Source organism: Caretta caretta, chromosome 27 (assembly GCF_965140235.1).
Source record: "Caretta caretta isolate rCarCar2 chromosome 27, rCarCar1.hap1, whole genome shotgun sequence".
Classification (NCBI taxonomy): domain Eukaryota; kingdom Metazoa; phylum Chordata; order Testudines; family Cheloniidae; genus Caretta; species Caretta caretta.
The window spans coordinates 7886687-7906811 of NC_134232.1; the positions used below are offsets into that span (position 1 = coordinate 7886687).

The following is a 20125-nucleotide window of genomic DNA, read 5'->3' on the forward strand; positions in this document are numbered from 1 at the left end:
CATAGAAAACAAAAACAGAAGTAGTACAATTAGACTAAGGTATTGTGTCGTGGAGAAGTGAAACTATAGTAATGTTTGATAAGGGAATCCGTGCTCTGTCATTTGTGCTCTGTCCTGGGACACCTTTGGAATTCAGATGCTCACTGTCATTTATTTTCAGGTTTGGTTTTTTTTGTAATGGTAAAATATTAAATACAATTAACCATTTCAAACCTAATTTAATTGTTCAAACTCATTCCTTCATTATGCAATAATAGTTCTGTGTTGAATCCAGAGCAGTAATCTTTTTCGTGCTGTGTATGCCCAGTTCCGCAGTTTTTTATCCTATGCAGTAAATAAAAAATAACTGAGATGATCTACCTCTGAGAGTCAGAATGCCTGGATATGAGTCCCAAGTAAATCACTGTATGAGTTAGGCAGACTATTTATTAGTTTCTCTTTCTCATTAGTTTCCCCGTTTGTAAAAAAGTTGTATTATCCAGCTACCACACAGGGGTTTGAGAGTCTTGGGGCTTGTCTGTGCTGCCCCTCGGTTCTGGACTATGGGGTTGTGCATAGCAGCATACCACCAAGTGCTGCACTGTAACTCCTCCAGTGGACACTTTAGTGCAAACTTAGGAAATCTTGTACTTTGCTCCTGCAACATCTACCTGGAAGAGTTACAAGACAAAGCTTTGGTGTACGCTGCTGTTCATGTTCCTGTAGTCCACAATGCTCCAAACTTGTATCTTATGGCTTTTACACTGCATTAACCTTATGTCTGTCAAAATGAAAACGTGCCACCTTCTGATACAAAAATGTTATGTTAATTTTGTGTAAAGACTTCTCTGATTTTTTCTTTCCAATTCCTAGTTTTTATTTTGTATTGTACATTTATCTCTTTATTTCTAGGTCTCTGGTGCCGCTCCCCCCAGACCTGGCAGTAGTTTTGCTCATTTTGGATTTGATGAACAGCTTATGCATCAAATTCGGAAATCTGAGTATACCCAGCCCACTCCTATACAATGTCAGGTGAGTACTGTTACTTCCTATTCCTCTAGCATTAAAAGCAGAAGAGATGTGGGCAAAAATGACCCTTAGTCCACATGAAGCTGTGAGCAATTGTGATCACCTATATTAAGCTATCCTAAGGAATAATTCATGTACATCCTTGCAAGTCACTTTAATCTTATTTTTAAAAATAGGTTTACCTGTTACTTTAAATATCAACTGTAAATAAAGTCCCCAGTCTTTTTTTTAATTGGCCCCCCCAGGAGGATTTGTAGCAGGTGTGAGCCATTATCCTGTTGCTCAGGGGAATATATAGCGCTGCCAGATGTTCCCTTTTTATATTTACTATGTTGCTTTAAAAATAAGTGTTGCACAAAATGAACAAAGAACAGCACATGGAGAACCTCATACTAGCGAACAGTTCACACCTAACTAGCACCATGAGCAGGATTGGTAGGCTACATGGCAAGTGGGTTTTTTGGTTTTGTTTTGGGTTTTTTGGCTATTGAAATTGTATCTCATTGCCTCAGTGAAGTGGGCCCACCTGTATTGCAGTGCATGTGCAAGGGATTCTACTGCATACACAGCCGGTTAGAACAGGAGAGCGAGACTGTGAGTCAGTAGTGCAAGGTTATAGCGAACCTTGCTGTGGTTGCATTTTTTAATATTTTAAGAACGCAGTAACTATATGGTTTCAGAGTAGCAGCCGTGTTAGTCTGTATCCGCAAAAAGAACAGGAGTACTTGTGGCACCTTAGAGACTAACAAATTTATTAGAGCATAGATAGATCCGATGAAGTGGGCTGTAGCCCATGAAAGCTTATGCTCTAATAAATTTGTTAGTGTCTAAGGTGCCACAAGTCCTCCTGTTTCTTTTTTAGTAAATATATGGGATTTTTTAAAGTTATGTCTAACATTGATAAAATTCCTCAGACTTTGCTGTGTTTAGGAGTTGGTGTATGCCAGATTAGTCTATATTGCGGCGTATAAAAGTCTCTGCTGCTGAAAAATGCTGGATTGGCAGCGCTTAGGGGTAAAGTGAGTAGATCAAAGATTAGTACTGGTGTAGTATGGTCAGGAGCAGTGAAAGTTTCTCTTCACCACCCCACCAGTGTGCCTACATCTGGACCAAGAGGGAGGGGACACATCCTAGAGAGCGTTGTTCAGTCTCTTGACCCCTCTGCTAAGATTCAAAAGGAATTTCAATTGTGTTTGTGATATGCATATTTATGCACTGTGTACTGTACTGAATCCTTGCCATTTATTTCACATAGGCCACAAAACAGCCCTGAAGTGCTAACAAGTTCATCCAGACTGAACTTGGCAACCTAGATATGGAAGTGTGTATAGCCTGTTACCAATCCCTTGTGCCATCTTGTCCCCCTGATTGTATGGGCTTTCAATCTTTCTGCTTTATCAGGCTATATATGTGTTAGCTGACACATGGGCTTAGAATGTGTTTTTATTTTCAGGGTGTTCCAGTTGCATTAAGTGGCAGAGACATGATTGGCATAGCTAAGACTGGCAGTGGGAAAACCGCAGCCTTCATCTGGCCAATGTTGATCCACATCATGGATCAAAAGGAGCTGGAGCCAGGGGATGGTCCCATTGCAGTGATCGTGTGCCCAACCAGAGAGCTTTGCCAACAGGTAGGTACATAGTATGTTTGTTAGCACTGTTTCCTCATAGAACATGGCAGATCTCTGTGCAAGAGAAATTAGCAGATAAACTGCAATAGTCTGTTGAAAAAGATGGAACTGTGTGTTATAACTAGTTTATAATTTAAGATAATGCTCTACACTTGTAACTCCTTTCATCCTGGGATCTCAACCAACTTTATAGATATTAACTAATTATCTAATATACCTATGAAGTGGGTTGATATTACCTCTCTTTTACAGAAGAGGAAACAAGTATAAAGAGGTAAAATTACTTGCTTGAGGTCACCCAAGTCAGTGAAAGCTAGGACTAGAACGTGGGAATCTGAGCTCCCCGTCCCCTACTCTCATATCTAGACAGCACTCTTCTTGTCATGGAAATATTTGTTTGCAGTATTTTGGAGTGAGTAGCCCCAGGAAGCAGGCGTCAAATCTATAAAAAACGTGTATGTTAATTACGGATTGGTACAATGCTGACCTATGCTGTATCATATTGATATTGGCATGCCCTAATACTACTAATGTCATAATAACTAATAATAATGTTAGCTATGTTTTTCCTGAATGCTAAATATACAATATAGCAATATATGCCTCAAAAGGACATTGCTGAGGTTAGTTAATGTTTGTAAAATTATCTGAAGTCGAAAAGTTCTGTTTAAATGCTATGGTCCAAATTCTGCAGCTGGATGCATGGATAGGTTTCCAAGTAAAGTTAATGGAAGCTTCACATATGTATTTGAGCTCAGAATTCAAGCTTGAGGATTTGTAATATGTTCCCTTGAGTTACATTAAGCCCAAATTTGAGATGGTGGGATTTAAGAATTAGATGATATTTCCAAGAGTGAGAGGCCTTTCGTTTGAGTGTCTAATCTGAGCTGTGCTTTGCTTTCTTTGCAACTTTCAGATCCATGCTGAATGTAAACGCTTTGGTAAAGCGTATAACCTGCGCTCGGTAGCTGTGTATGGAGGAGGAAGTATGTGGGAACAAGCCAAAGCTCTGCAGGAAGGGGCAGAGATAGTCGTCTGTACACCAGTAAGTATATCTTAACGATGATGGAACCTTTCTCTTTTGCCTGCACTGCGGCTTAGGGTCCTGGCTTTCATTTAAGTTGAAATTGAGAGACATATTTTTGAAACCTGGTGATGGGGAACTCTTTCTTTAACTATTCAAGCCCTGCAGCTTTCCTTAGTACCAACAGCTTAGGAGGTGCTTTAACAAACATGCCGAAAACATTGTTGAATCTGGAAACTTTGAGAGGGGTAATCTCTAAATAGGACAGATGAGAAAGAACATGGTCAGATTGAGTCAGTAAGAGGCATGCTTGGTACCAGCACTTGATTTCTTATCCTTGAGATTGTGATGAAAACCTTTTGAAAGTGACCAGCTCCAGTGTTGTGTTCCTGAATCAGCAGACAACGTGCAACAATAATACTGAAAGGCGTGAACAGTCCATTACCTTGCTTGTGTGTTAACTCTGAAATCTAATGATAGTAATTTGAAGTTACGTTGTTAACTTTGATTCACTGCTGACCAGTTAGAAACAGCCAGCTATTTTGTAACTGTGGGCAGAACTTGAGCAGCGTACCCACCACATAGTTTATACTGATTCCTGGGAGAAAGAAATAAGTGGGTAACCATTATATGTCAAAAATATTCACAAGTCCAGTGATTTACATTTTGATAATTAAGATCAGTATTCTGTGGGTAAATGAGAAAGGACAAACTGAAAGAAACACTAGTGATTATCTGTTATGGACAACCAGAGTGAAAACAAAACATGAAAAATTTCTGGACCAATTATTGAGGAAAAGCACAGGGTATTTGACCTCTATCTAATCTATCTAATAAAGCTACATGTCTACAATTTGAAAAGTAAGAAGAATAGAAATGTACTCTACAGTGATCCAAGGTGGTATAACTAAGTCTAAAGAGAGGCAGCTAAGCGAAGGAAAATGTAGGTGGAATATCAGGGAACATTTCCTAACTGGGAGATCTGTTAGATTGTGGAAGTGGTAGAAATCATTTAATATGAGTCATTTAAAACTAGAGTGTACAAAGTACTGAAATATACTGGATGGGAGCACTTTTGCATTGCCCACCAAAGAGACCTATTTTATACAGGGCCCCAGCAAAATTTAGTGTTCCAGGTAGCTATGCCTTTAAGATCTAAGAAAATTATACTGGTATGTGTCTAGTGACAAGGTAGTGACCAGTTTAAACACTGGGTTGTCTGTTGGATGTGGGGTCTCTAGTGCATGTTTCACTTCAAACATGAATGAAACTAAGAGTAGAGGATCATTTTGTATTGTTGCCCCTAAATGCTGGGATGGGAATTTCAAAGAATTGGGTCCCTAATTCCAAAGGCTCTTTTGAAAATCCCGGCCTTAAAACTTAGTCTACCAGGCACACTAACTGGATGTATTTGGAATCTTACTTCCGCTGACTTGAAAATATAATTGATACAGAACTGCTGTATGAATAGCAATGGTCTGTTATAGACTGAAGCATTGAGACATTTTCTATTACAAGTCTCTTTTTTAGTATCATGATGATTTATACTGAGTGAGGATTAAATACCAGAGCAGTAGCCACTTTCCTCAAAGATGCTGCTTGTTACACCAGTGGTTCTCAAACTTTTGTACCAGTGACCCCTTTCACATAGAAGGCCTCTGAGTGCGACTCCTCCTTGTAAATTAAAAACACTTTTTATATATTTAACACCATTATAAATGCTGGAGGCAAAGCAGGGTTTGGGGTGGAGGCTTACAGCTTGCGACCCCCCCATGTAAGAACCTGTGACCCCCTGAGGGGTCCCAGCCCCCAGTTTGAGAACCCCTATGTTACACTTAAAGGCTTGTGGATTTTAATTTTTGTTTTCTCATAGGGTCGCTTGATTGATCATGTGAAGAAGAAAGCTACCAATCTTCAAAGAGTCTCCTATCTTGTGTTTGATGAAGCAGACAGAATGTTTGACATGGGTTTTGGTATGTATTGAATGAAAGCCTCCATACAGCATAAAGTAGGAGTATGCAATTTTCAATCTGAATTGGCTGCATGGAACTCCTGTAGCTTACCAGAACTTTGAAATCCATTGAGAAAAGTCTGTTTGGACAGAACCCTGGCTAGGTATGCATTTAAAGGGCATGACCTTTTAGCATTGATGAAAAGGGGCCAGGCAGGTCTAGCAAAATGATCATGGGAATGGGATTCAGGAACTGCTAGGTTCTAATCCTGACTTTTACCTCCAACTTTCTGAGTGGCGTCGAGCCAGTCCCTTCACCCCGTGCCTCAGTTATGCATGGATAAGTTGGGATGCTGTAGTAACACCTGCCTACTTCACTGAGATGTTACATGCTTGATCAGTGCATTGAATTTGTGTACAGCTTTGCATGTCGTTACATCAAGGCAAGGACCTTCTTTAGCACAGCTTTGACTCTCCAGTGGCCGAAGCAAACCAAAGAGGAGAGAGGCTTGCTAGTGTACTGTAAGAGGTGCAGGGACGTGCACTCAGATTAATTAGGAGCACAATTGAAGGGAGCTATGAAACAGCATTTTGGCAACAAACAAATGCAACCTGGAAGCAATAATAAACTAAACAACTCTTCAATCTGTTTAACTTAAATATGAAATATGGGGCATAAAATTTGCTATGGAATTGCTGTCTGAGCTATTCTGCTGATTGTTGAGCAAATAAAGTAAATTAGAGCTTTTTGATAGCCTCACATTTTTACTAATAACTGTTTTTTTGGCTGGGTGAATACAATGTCATTAATTTTTTTCTGTGATAATCATCATGGAAACGAGCAGGCAAGGTTTTGTGCTTGTAAATTTCCATGATAATTTGGTAAGTATGAATTACCTTTTTTTTTTTTTTTAAATGTGCCCTAGATAGTTCTTGTTTGTTTTTCTTTTTATATTGCAACTTCAAGCATGGGATTGCCGTTGCTTCGTGCCCCCCATCAAAGATTATTGAACTGGAATGCTTACCTTCCCAAGCCAGTGCCTGTTGTATTAGGGCCATTCAGAGTTAGGAGTGGAAGGAATTGGAGCACTACACACACTGTTCCCTCATTTTTGGGAAGCAGCCTTGCTTAGTCTGTATCTCAGGTTAGCTCTACAGTCATGGCACGAACACTTAGCCTGGAAGTCAATCAGCCCTCTCAGAAGCTGTAATGAATGCTGTTTCACAACCAAAGGCATACTTTTTCTTTGCAAAGTGCATCAATTTTCTGTATCTTTCTGCCAAAAACCATTTACTGTACTATCTTCATCTGTTTCATCAGCTGGCCTGAAACACTTGCCTACTGAAGTCTCAGGTGGAGTAAGCTGGCTTCTAATAAACCATAAAAAGAAAAGGAGTACTTGTGGCACCTTAGAGACTAACAAATTTATTAGAGCATAAGCTTTCGTGAGCTACAGCTCACTTCATCGGATGCATACAGTGGAAAATATAGTGGGGAGATTTTATATACACAGAGAACATGAAACAATGGGTGTTACCATACAGACTGTAACAAGAGTGACCAGGAAAGGTGAGCTATTACCAGCAGGAGAGCGGGGGTGGGAGGGGAGGGGAAAATAGCTCACCTTTCCTGGTCACTCTTGTTACAGTTTGTATGGTAACACCCATTGTTTCATGTTCTCTGTGTATATAAAATCTCCCCACTATATTTTTCCACTGAATGCATCCGATGAAGTGAGCTGTAGCTCACGAAAGCTTATGCTCTAATAAATTTGTTAGTCTCTAAGGTGCCACAAGTACTCCTTTTCTTTTTACGGATACAGACTAACACGGCTGCTACTCTGAAACCTCTAATAAACCAATGATTAGTGAGTGTGAACAGCAAGAAACCTCTTCAGATTTTTGTTTGCTAGGGCAAAATAGATAAATATGTATGTATGTATAAAAAGTACTATGGATCCTTTATTTTATTTTTTTTAAATCCGCTGAACGCACAAAAAGCTTGACTAGATTTCCTTCCACTCACTAGTGAAATAGTACTAGGTTTTGATTATATGCTGTTTTTTTCTTTCCTTTCTCAGAATACCAAGTGAGATCAGTTGCCAGCCATGTGCGCCCTGACAGACAAAGTAAGTACAAGCATGTTTCAAAACAAACTACCACAGGGTAAAAGCTAGGAAGAGGCGTTGATATTTAGTAGTTAGAGCAAGAGTCTTGGAGCCAGGATTCCTGGATTCTATTTCCAGCTTTGCCACTGACTCATTCTCTGACCTTCGATAAGTCACTTGGGGCAAGACTTTCAAGAGTTCAGCTCCAGTTGTTTTCAGTGTTGTTTAATACCTAGCTCAGAGAGGAGTTGATAGACAGACGTAATATTTGATTTGCTGTGAGATCCTCTGATGGAAGCCGCCATGGGAATACAATGCGGCATTACCGTCTTTCCACATCTTGTTTTTGGATAACTGAATAAATGCTCTTATTCTAGCCATTTTCCTGTATATGTATTTAAAGTATTCTGGAAAATTAATACAAGCCTGCGCTGTTTGTGCTAAGGGATTTGATGGAAATTTGCCTTAAACTTGGTAAAAGATTGACTATGACTCAGAATCCCTAATACCTAGCACAGTTTTTTTATTTCTTTTGTACAGAGCTTGTTAATTAGATCTATACAGAAGTGTTTTCATAGTACAGAAAGGGAGTGTACTCTTCAGAGAGTTCAAATAGACTTTTCCTTCCAGCTCTCTTGTTCAGTGCCACTTTTCGTAAAAAGATTGAGAAGTTGGCCAGAGATATCCTGATCGACCCGATTCGAGTGGTGCAGGGAGACATTGGAGAGGTAATCCTGCAACATTGTTTCTGAAAGAGAATTCAAAGATGGTAGAGAAAACCATCTTATTCTGTCGTCTTATGTTATTTACATTAAAGCTTAGACTACAGCTGTGGTCACTGATTGCCAGGAGGAAATATTTTGCATTCTTGAACACGAGGTCTGGAAAAAATAAGTAATGTAATTTAAAAAAACTTATATTCTAATTTTACGATAACTCAGAAACTTTAAGGCCAGAGGGACCATCATGATCATCTAGTCTGACCTCCTGCATGTCGCAGGCCACAGAATCTCACCCACCCACTCTTGTAGTAGACCCGTAACCTCTGGCTCAGTTACTGAAGTCCTCAAATCTTGATCTAAAGAGTTCAGGTTACAGCCATTTACTCCAGTTCAAACCAGTAAGTGACTCATGCTCCAGAGGAAGGCAAAAAAACCCCAGGATCTCTACCAGTCTGACCTGGGGGAAAATTCCTTCCTGACTTCAAATATGGTGGCGTTAGATTCTGAGCATGTGGGCAAGACCCACCAGCCAGACTCCTGGGAAAGAATTATCTGTAGTAATTCTCTGTAGAACTAAGCATCCTTACTGTGATAGGAGCTTTTATTAATGCCTGGAGCAACACTGATACTAAGAAAATTGCTCTAGAGAAAAAATAACTCATAAATTGCTAAGTTAAAGTCTTTCCCAGTTTGGCCATTGATTGTATTCACCATCATAGATCTAGGTGCCTAAGGTTTAGATACAGGCATTTAATGAAAACATAATACAAGTAATAAATAAATGATAGTATTTGGTCTTTGTGGGTGTATCCCAATACTGTCTTAAGGTTCAGTACTGCTTCCATCAAAGTTGATAATTCTGCCATTACCTTCAGTGGCTCAGGCCCTTAGTTCCTGGTGTAGCCTCTGATTGCCTGGAGATTAACAGGTTACTAGCCTTGTTACTCAGCTAGAAAAGATCTAGACCCCTTTTTTTTAACTTAGAACTTCATTACATTTTGTTCTAATAAGTCTTTTCTTTTTCTTTCTCTTAAGTTAGTATATGTCTAATCCTGGCAACACAACACAAGTACATTTTCAGCACAGTGCATGGCAGTTTAGCATTTCAGTTTGTTACTCTGAGACTCATATGGATGAATTCCTGTGTTTTGCCCTGAAAATGTAAAGAATCAATTAAACCTATGCACTGGTTTTACAATTGTAAGGCTCCTCATGAAACTAGTAATATAAAAGCTTCCAGCTGGTTTATGTGGGGATTTTGGCTACTTACTCGCTTGGCAACAGCATAACAGCTATGTGTCAGCTAATTGTGCAAACAGGTGACAGGCATACATCTGCTTTGAAGAAATTTTGCAAGTAATATATGCAAATTGCTGAGATCTAACTGTACAGCAGGACATTTATAAGAGAATCCTTCCCTACGGAAATCTGTACACATGCCTTCTAAGGCAACACATCCTGCCTTATGTTTTATTAATAAAGAAAATTAATGGCTGATTAAAGCCCTTTGGTTTTCAGCTTCCTGGTCAAGCGTTCTGCCTTTGAGAAAAGGAACCTCTTCGCTAGCTCAGCCAGACAGTGCCCCTTCTGTTGCTGCAGGGCAATGCAGATATTCTGGTTTCTTTGGGCAAAATTGACTGTTTTGAAAACATTCTCCTCCTTGGGACAATTTGTATCAGAGCGCGTGCACACCCCCCCCCCCCCCCAAAAGGTGCCATGTCCCCCACTCCTATTGGTTCAATGTAGAGTTTGTACAGTGAACCCCACCAACACCACGATTTACCCTGGTTCAGGTGAAATGTCATAACTCCTAGAGGAACCTTCTTCCTCAGATCCTGCACCAGTGATTTTTCTGATGAGTGCCCCTCTCCATGTTCTTAGGCCTGATTATTCCCTTGCTCTCTGATCCTTGTCTTGCTTAATCTGTCTGTTTTAAATGGTAAATGTGGTGCTGTAGAACATTAGAAGCATCCTCGCAAGGTCTGCGCTTTGCCTCTCCCACACTGATGGTTCAGCCAGTCCCAGCCTTCTGTGCCCCATTGGGTCAGTGTATTCAGAGACAAGGCAAGGGAATAAATACAAACTGAAATTGAAACTTCTTCAAAAGGGGAACTTCACCCCATTTCATCCTACTCCTCCCCCTCGCCTCTACACTTCTGATTTGAATCCCTGTGCTGCATTCAGTGTCTGCCTTGTACTTGTTGTGCCATCCTTTACCACTCTAGGTTATAACTGTTGTCTTCTCTTTCCTTCCAATAGGCAAATGAAGATGTTACACAAATTGTGGAGATTCTCCCCTCTGGTCCTAGCAAGTGGAACTGGCTGACCAGGCACCTGGTGGAGTTCACTTCTTCTGGGAGTGTTCTTCTCTTTGTCACCAAGAAAGCAAATGCAGAGGAGCTGGCCAATAACCTTAAGCAGGAGGATCATAACCTAGGGCTGCTTCATGGTGACATGGACCAGAGCGAAAGGAATAAAGTCATTTCAGACTTTAAGAAAAAGGGGATCCCAATTCTGGTTGCTACTGATGTGGCAGGTAGGGAACACGTTTCTCATTAGAGTTAATATATACAAGCTGGCAGCCTCAACAGAGAGGCTAATGAATCAGCATAGAAACTAAATGCTGCCATGTGCACAGGTGACCCTGGTGAGAGCAACATGAGGGAAACTTGCATGGCAGCTGACTGACTATACTGCAGCTAAACAAAAGACTTTTTTCCAGCCTATCACCTAGTGTCTTACACAAGATGGACATTTTAATATGATCACATGAAAAACAAGTTAACCAGAGTACTAGCATTCTGTTTTTGCAGCAGCTTTTGTTTTTTGTTCCCCATTTAATGAAAACAAAACCTTTGGAGTGTTTTCTTAAAAATGAATTGTGTTGCGGGGGGCAGGAAAGGGTGTCAAGTTATAGGCCCGAGGTTAGGCCACTGGCTTGGGATGAGAGAAACAGATTCAAGTCCCTAGTCTGCCTAATTCAGAGCAGAGATTTTCATCCCAGATCACTTCAAATCAGGCTGAGCTGGGACTTGAACCTGGGTCTCTCACATCTCCTGCATCCCAGACCAGTACCCTAATCCCCCAAACATTTTGGCTTCATTGAAATTTCATTTAGGCAAAAATACTCCAACCACCTCTACATACAAATCCATGTGTGCTACCTGTTAGGCTTTCCCTATTGCTCTGTTTCAGGATGTAGCTAAAGAGGGAGTTTGGACTAAGCTGAGGTCAGCAAGCTTTGGGTTCTGATCTACTGGCTTATGTGACCTTGAGCAAGTCACTTTGCCTTTCTGTGCCTCAGTTTCTGCATCTATAAAATGGCTACTACCCACGTCACGGGATTGTGAGCTCTCTGAGAAAGTCCGATGAAGGGGGATAGAAAAGTGCAAAGTATTAATACTAACTCTCTCTCTCTCTCACACACACGCACACACACACACAGAGTCTTCACTGAGGGAAGCACAGCACCTTGCAGTTATGTGCATTGCTGATGATGTTAGTTTTCCGTGCATAGAAATGGAAGTAAACAAAAGGTAGCAGGGTTGGCTTCTGTAGCCTTAGGAACAATAGTCAGATGTTTTTTCAAAAGAACGCTGTACTAGGAGAGGCGTTTTATTTTCAGTTCTAGCAATACTAGACTACGGATCTGCTTGCCAGCTGCTCTTAGAAAAGGTTAACTGCTCCCTTATGAAGTATTGACTGTCTGGTAGCTTAAAATCAGTTGGGACATTAAATAGTCTTCTAGGAGTGGGGAAACCGACATCAGAAACTTTCAGGAAAACAGTTTTTAGATCCTGGACTTTTGACTAAAACAACGTGTTGTTTTATCTGCTGTATTCTCTAGTAAGGCACTCTTCCCCACCCTTATAGGGGACATACTTGACTGAATGGGTCTCTTCCATCTCTAATGTCCATGATCCTGTTAACCTGATGTGTAGTGTTGTCCGAGTGGCTGTCATTAAACTTCAGCTAACCAGTGGTTTCAGCTACAACAGGGTTGGCTTAAATGGGTTGTTGTCTAGTGCAAAACGCTCTCTTGTTTGAGCTGTGTAAAGTGGCCCAGGTCCATCTGGATGGGATTTCTTCGTGTTAATTCAAGATAATCAAGCTGATCGTCATGTTGCTCTATGTTACAGCTCGTGGTCTGGATATTCCTTCCATTAAGACCGTGGTCAATTACGATGTGGCCCGTGACATAGACACTCACACGCACAGAATTGGACGTACGGGCAGGGCTGGTGAGAAGGGAATAGCTTACACTTTACTGACTCCCAAGGATAGTAATTTTGCTGGTGATCTTGTCAGAAATATGGAAGGAGCCAATCAGCATGTTTCAAAAGAACTCTTGGACCTTGCAATGCAGGTACAAACAAAAACATATCTCTCGGCTAGGGGAAGCATCGTCATTCAGTGGGTAGAGCTGGGCAAGGGGGAGATGAGTTCAGGAATATAGTCCTAGCTGCATCACAAACTTGCTCTATTATCTTTTGTCTCACTATGTTTCAATTTCCGTACTGTAAAATGTAAACCTCATACTTGTCCACCTTTCCGGGGTTTGTGAGGCCTAAAAAGACGGACAGTGCCAAGGAAGCCAGGACCTGCTGATTCCAGCTGAGCACTGCATGGGTTTAAAGAGGCTTATTACGATCAAATCCTCACGCACTTTCTGTCTTTATGGCAGGGACCTAGAAAATGTGGCTTAATTGAGAGTTGTGCAAGGCAGCCATTGCTGAGACATCTGCTCTGTGAAATAGTTCTTACCTGTTCCTGGTATCTGCTCAGCAACACTGTCTGTCCAAGCTATTCTGGCATTTCCACAGGAAGCATGCTTGATAGTTAGGGTTGTACCATCGCATTCTGGGATTCCTTAAGTACTTTTCCCATACTGCCCAGCACATCAGCTGGGGAGCAGGAGATTTGGGGATGGAGTTAGTATTCTCATGACTTCATCTCTACATAGGTTAGACATTGTATGGGTAAATATTTTGGAAATGTCTGAAAGGCCCAATTTCCAGTGTGACTTAGAGTAGGGCAGTGGTCACCAATCTTTTTCTCTTGGCGCCCCTGCCCCACCACTCCCCAGTTCCAGAGCGGAGTTGTGGCCAGGCTGAAGGCAGTGTCCGGGAGTGGCAAAGAGTGGGGGCCAGGAGCCAAGTCGCAGCTGGGAGTAGGGGCCAAGAGCAGAACCATGGCTGCAGCTGCAGCCAGGGGCAGGGAGCAGGGCTGGGGGCGGAGCAGGGCCGGGTGATGCTCCCTTCCCACTCCCTCATGGGGGTTGGCCTGGGTCCTGCCATGCCCCCCTGGATGTTCCTCTATGCTCCCCCTGCCCTTCTCGCCCCCCCCCCCCAACAGTTTGTGGACCACTGGAGTAGGGGGAGTAAGTCCACTGACTTTCAATGAGGCTTAGGTTCCTGGGATCACTTTTGAAAATGGGACTTAGGCTCTTAAATCGCTTAGGCACTTTTGAAAATTTTATCTCACTGATTCCACCAGATCTGAGCAAACCAAGCCAGGCATTTGGCAGGTGCAACCAATGCTCATAAAACCCTGGGACGGTGCTTGTGTGTAGACGTAAAACTTTGCAAACTCAGAATGTTCCAAGTAACTGTGGCAGCATCTTTTTGCCTTCGGGACTGTAGTTTCTGCTTAGCCTGTTGCTGGGGTGAATTGATGGGATCAGTGGATCCCAACAGTGACATGTGGAAGGCCATAGACCTCCCATGATGAAGGTCATTAGAGAATGCCTTTGTTCCTGTATTTTTACAGGAGAAAAAACAAACCGTGAACATGGCATAAGCGTTTAATAAACAAAACCAGTGCTCACAAGATGCATAACACAGAGGAAGCATCCAGTCACAAACATGGCATGAGTCCATCTGCAGTTTAGTTTCAGTACTGCTGTTTCACCTATCCCATCAGCTTGTGACAAGGTCTGTTTTGGGGCAGGAAATAAAACATCTCTGTGTTTCTTTCAAAACGATCAAACTAAACCTTTCTCTTCCCACACTTGCATTACTGAGCTGTTTTTTTGCATTTCAAGGAGTTGTCTTTGTTTCGTACAGAATGCCTGGTTCCGGAAATCCCGTTTCAAGGGAGGGAAAGGCAAGAAGCTGAACATCGGCGGTGGTGGCTTAGGGTACCGTGAGCGGCCTGGCCTGGGTTCAGATGGCTCTGTAAGTAGAGAACTTTAGGGGGCTAATTTCAGAGCCCTGAAAACGTAAACTTAGAATTAGCATCTCTTATCATGAAAATCCAGGCTAACATAGGAGCGTAACGCCACAGGGCCTCTACACAGGATTCAGCTTATCTGATTTCAGACTGTTGCACAGCTCAGAATCTTTGAGATTTAAACGGATCATAGAAAACTCCTTGTGCTAGCCTTGGTGACTGTGTTTAGAGCCACAGAGTAGGTCTGAGAGGGATGTGATTCTAATTCGACTTGCCTTTTCCTGAAATCGACATTCAGCACAAAACCTGTACATCCTAACCGGTCCTGGGAGTGGTGACTGCGCCACGATAACAGGATATAGTTGAGCCAAGAAGCTCTGCACAGGTTGGTTCCTGACACCAAAAAAATGTATGGAATTCAGTTAGACTGGCTGGGAAGAGTCATTAGAGCTCTGTCTGTGCTAGAAAAACTACTCGTTGCTGCCCAGAGGGTCTGCAACAAGCGTAGCTGAGCCGGCACAGAGCACAGTTTAGCTTGAAAAGTATTGATGATGTATCATGTGCAGCACCAGTACAATAACCAGGGTCAAGGCCGGGTCAGCATTTAACCTTAACTACTGCAGATTTTTGTTTTCGTCTGCTCTTCCAGCTAAATCATATTCAGCCCTGGTTCAGCTGCAGCTGTTGCTCAGGCATACCTAAGCCCAACTATACATATAAAACGATGGGGTCTAAATTAGCTGTGACCACTCAAGAAAGAGATCTTGGAGTCATTGTGGACAGTTCTCTGAAAACGTCCACCCAATGGGCAGCAGCAGTCAAAAAAGCGAACAGAATGTTGGGAATCATCAAGAAAGGGATAGATAAGAAGACAGAGTGTATCATATTGCCTCTATGTAAATCCATAGTATGCCCACATCTTGAATACTGTGTGCAGATGTGGTCGCCCCATCTCAGAAAAGATCTATTGGAATTGGAAAAGGTTCAGAAAAGGGCAACAAAAGTGATTAGGGGTATGGAACGGCTTCCATGTGAAGAAAAATTAAAAAGACTGGGACTTTTCAGCTTGGAAAAGAGACGACTAAAGGGGGATATGATGGAGGTCTATAAAATCATGACTGGTGTGGAGAAAGTAAATAAGGAAGTGTTATTTACTCTTCATAACACAAGAAGTAGGGGTCACCAAATGAAATTATAGGCTGCAGGCTTAAAACAAACAAAAGGAAGTATTTCTTCACACAACGCACAGTCAACCTGTGGAATTCCTTGCCAGAGGATGTTGTGAAGGCCAAGACTATAACAGGGTTCAAAAAAGAACTAGATAAATTCATGGAGGATAGGTCCATCGATGGCTATTAGCCAGGATGGGCAGGGATGGTGTCCCTAGCCTCTGTTTTCCAGAAGCTGGGAATGGGTGACAGGGGATGGATCACTTGATGATGACCTGTTCTGTTCATTCCGTCTTTGGCACCTGGCATTGGCCATTGTGAGAAGACAGGATACTGGGCTAGATGGACCTTTGGTGTGAACCAGTATGGCCATTCTTAGGTTCTTATGTAGGCTTGTAGACAGGGTCCATGTGACAGGCAGGGACCGGTTTTAAGGGGACTCTTCTGTTCTGGATTCGTGCTCACCTCTCCAGACGTGGAAATGAGAATATCCCACAAATGCCTGTTTACCTGAGTTAAGGGTGCACCTTCAGATATAAATTTTCTTTTCTTTCCCTCCCCGCTATTAACTCCTCTTTCTTTATGGACTGCTGCATCTGGGGTAATGTTGCCTAGAGGTTAGAGCAGGGGACCAGACTCCTGAGTTCTAATCTTGGCTATTTCCCCATCAGTAAAGTGGGAATGACCCTGCCTCTCACAGCTGTTAGGGAGACATCGTGGGTGAGGTAATATCTTTTATTGGAGCATCTTCTGTTGGTGAGAGAGCAGAAGTTGGTCCAATAAAAGGTATTACCCCACCCCACTCCTGTCTTTCTAATATACTGACACCACTACAACTATACTGCATACAGTCTCAGGGCTGTTGTGAGGCTTTGCGATCTTCAGGGAAAAGGCACTCTAGTACAGCAGAGTAGCATCCAGTCCCTGAGTTTGGAGGTAGGACGAGGTGAAAAGTGTGTAGTTTAGAGAGATCAGTTCAGTTTCCCCTTTGCTTTCTCCTCAGGACCGTGGGAGCAGCAGCAACGTGATGAGTAACTATGAGGCGTACAAACCATCCACTGGGGCAATGGGAGACAGATTGTCTGCAATGAAAGCAGCGTTTCAGGTTTGTTTGATCACTTGTGTTCCCTAGGTCAAAAGAAGAGCTCATGAAGTAAACACTGGACTTTTTACTACTGATCAGAGACAAAGCTATGGGCTTAGTTTTCTGGAGGGGCAGAGACCTTGTTGGCTTCAGTATGAGTTGGGTACTTTAACACCTGAAAATCATACCTTTCTCTGTTTTTAATTCTGAGTGGCTACGCTGGCCGTCATACAAACAGAATACATGTCCTGTGCTATTCACACAACCTCTTCTTGGCTCTAGTTTCTAGTAAAACTGTGAAGCTATCATGGATTGAGAGACTTCACCAGCAACCTGTTCTGGAAACTTTAAAATATGCTTTTACAATTCAGTTCCTCTTGCAGCTTGTTAATATTGCTTGTGTAGTGAAAACTTCCATTCCCTGCATTTTGTTCTGTGGTGTGGGTGCTCTTCGCATCCCTTCAGGAACTATTCCTCAGTAGCACAATCCCGCGGTTTGATTGCTGTCAGGGAATTGGAGTCTTTGGCGTATCGTCCACATATAACTAAATTCTTGGGAACACTCTGGCGTCCTGTTGCAGTCCTGAGTAGAAGAGTTAATTCAGGATTCTGAATGGCAAGTTATACAAAGCAACTTTGCCATGCATCTCCTGTTTGCTAGTAGTCATCTGACCAGTGCAGCTGCATTACAGGATGGCCCTTGCTTTCCATTCTCCATCTGGGCTCTGTTCCCCAGTATCAGACATGTCCTGCATCATTAAAGGAGTCCCCTTTCTTTCCTGTCTTCTGTGTAGATTGCTTGGCACCAGTGTTGTACTGGGAGTTTTAAGAGTTAATGAGATAGACAGTCCCTTCGCGACAGGGTATACAAACAAACTCCATAATAGAGTCCCCTTCTTTAGCTCAACATATATTTGTATGTACTGCCAACAGGTGTGTACTTAATTCACTCTTGTTCAGAAGCACAGAACTAATATTCTCAAAGACCGGCTTCTTAGAGGAGCCCTTTTCACATGGGACCTCCCCAGAGCTATGTGTGCGTTGGTTCGCGAGTTCCCCTGGTGCTGTGTATTGGCTAACACTCTTTTCTATTTCCTGCAGTCACAATACAAGAGCCACTTTGTTGCTGCCAGCTTAAACAACCAGAAGACTGGTAGCTCTGCTGCTGGGGCCAGTGGATGGACCAGCGCTGGGAGCTTGAATTCAGTACCAACAAATTCAGCACAGCAGAATGCTGCAAGTCCTGACAGTCCGATTGCCGCTGCTGCAGTAAAGGGAATCCCAGGCTTTACCAGTGCTGGGAACCTGAGCAGTGTGCCTGCCTATCCAGGGATGGGAATTCAGGGATACAACAGCACAAGTGCCAGCATCAACAGCAGAGAAGGCGGCAACGGCGGCGGTGGTGGTGGAGGCGGCGGTGGTGGTGGCGGCAGAGAACGATACAGTGACAACAGAAGCAACCGCCACAATGACAGTCCTGCGCGCCATGGAGATGGTAGTGGTCGCCACGGTGACAGTCAGCGCCATGGAGATGGTGGTGGTCGCCACAGCGATGGCTACCGCCAGGGAGATAACCGCCATGGGGACAGCCACCGCCACGGTGAAAGCCGCCATTCTAGTGGTGGAAGCAACAGTAGCCGACATGGTGACGGCCGCAATAATGGTGACGGCCGCAATAATGGTGACGGCCGCAATAATGGTGACGGTAGGAACAACGAGGGTAGAAACAACGAGAGCAGGATCAATGAGAACAAGAAAGATGGCAGCAACCGGGACAGCAAGACGGATGGTTTTGCTGTCCCCGAGCCCCCAAAGCGCAAGAAGAGCCGATGGGACAGTTAAAAGCTGATGCATCGTAACCTGGGATCCACACAGGCAGTGATGTCTTTTTAAGGAAGATCTTGGGTTTTGATAACTGGTTATTGAGGAGTGGGGAGACGGGAAGGAAACATGCAAACTTCCCATATGAGTCGGAGTTGGTACATCTGCAGACAGCTTCACTCTAATGACGTGTAAACACAATGCTTCTGTCAGGGAGAAATCATTTTGATAAAGCTCCTGGGTTCTGCATTTAAATATTCGTCCACTCAAGTGACTTTCTGCTGGATTTAAAAACAGATCTCGTTAGGAGGAAAGAGGCCATTTGTTCCACACACTGAGAACATTAAGAAACTGTCGTCCAGAAAAGTTTAAGGTAGTCTGTTTTCTTTAATCAATGTAGATGTTAAAAGCCAGTCCATCTAGAGATGCTCAGGATCCACCTGTTTAAGCATAATCTTTCAATGAGTTGCGTGATACCAAGGTCTCCGATCTATTCCTCCCCCATATTCTCTTCGAGCCCCCACAGAATTTGGTCTCAAAATCACACCCCTTCCCCCTCCCCCACCCCCCCAATTAAGAATGTATCCATGTGTCGCTAATGGCCAGATATAAAAGGTTTATTTCATCAAGCAGTTCAAGGGATTTTTGTCTGGTCCAATTTACCATAATTCTATGTGTAATGTAGGACAGAATCCCTAGCCAGTTTGTAGCAAATACTCTGTTGCCTTTGCACCACCTGGCTTTTATTTTTTTAAAGAACCCCTCTTATGAAACAACCTTCATCTTGGTGGAAGCCTGCATAGCGAGCGTATATCTCTGCTGTGGCTGTTTGCTCACTGTGAGAGGGCTAAATGCTTTCTCAGAGAAAAGGGAAGCCCTTTGATATATGCCACTTTAATCATGGTCCAGTGTCCCCTTATGAGACAAGACTAACCACAGGGGAGGGGAACTCATTCTTAAATCCAGGGACCTGCTGCTGATAAGCCTTTAGGAAGAACATAGTAAGTAGTAAAGTGGGATGGGTCAAAAATCGCCCAATATCGGAGACGTGTAGTAAAAATGTAAAATCTCGCTTGACTGATTTTAACTCTTAACTGCTGTTGTGTGTATTCCCTGGGTTTTTTCCTTCCTTTTTCTTTTTCTTTTTTTTTTTTTTTTTGCCATAATGGTAGAAAAAAACCCTTTTTGCTGAAACAGTTCTGTTCTCATCTCAATCTTGTTTCTACAAAGAGAAGTATCGGAAACTGTCAGGTTTTTGTGACATTGTGACATTTTCTTTATCAGCTGTTCATTTACTTTCTGCTTGCTCTAGTAAACGTTTTATTACTGGGATACATACCTAGCATGTGCCTTTTTTTTTCTCTCCGACCCATCTGTTCCTCTTCAGCTGTTTTGGGATTTGGATAGAGACCTAGCAGAACTGCAGACTATACACCC

At 42.7% G+C, this 20125-nt stretch overlaps 1 protein-coding gene across 5 annotated transcripts in view; it reads left to right on the forward strand.

The window, feature by feature from the left end:
- The window catches only part of DDX42 (DEAD-box helicase 42), a 33343-nt gene extending 13321 nt beyond the window's left edge, over positions 1–20022 (forward strand). For all 5 annotated transcript variants that reach the window (XM_048830127.2, XM_048830124.2, XM_048830126.2 and 2 more), the window contains 11 exons: positions 892–1011; positions 2462–2638; positions 3555–3683; positions 5536–5635; positions 7695–7742; positions 8352–8449; positions 10703–10979; positions 12583–12809; positions 14509–14619; positions 16787–16888; positions 17969–20022. In XM_048830127.2, the coding sequence (XP_048686084.2) occupies positions 892–1011; positions 2462–2638; positions 3555–3683; positions 5536–5635; positions 7695–7742; positions 8352–8449; positions 10703–10979; positions 12583–12809; positions 14509–14619; positions 16787–16888; positions 17969–18709 (2130 nt within the window). In that variant the 3' untranslated portion in view covers positions 18710–20022. The remainder of the gene's footprint in view (positions 1–891; positions 1012–2461; positions 2639–3554; positions 3684–5535; positions 5636–7694; positions 7743–8351; positions 8450–10702; positions 10980–12582; positions 12810–14508; positions 14620–16786; positions 16889–17968) is intronic.
- The last annotated feature ends 103 nt before the right edge of the window (positions 20023–20125 follow it).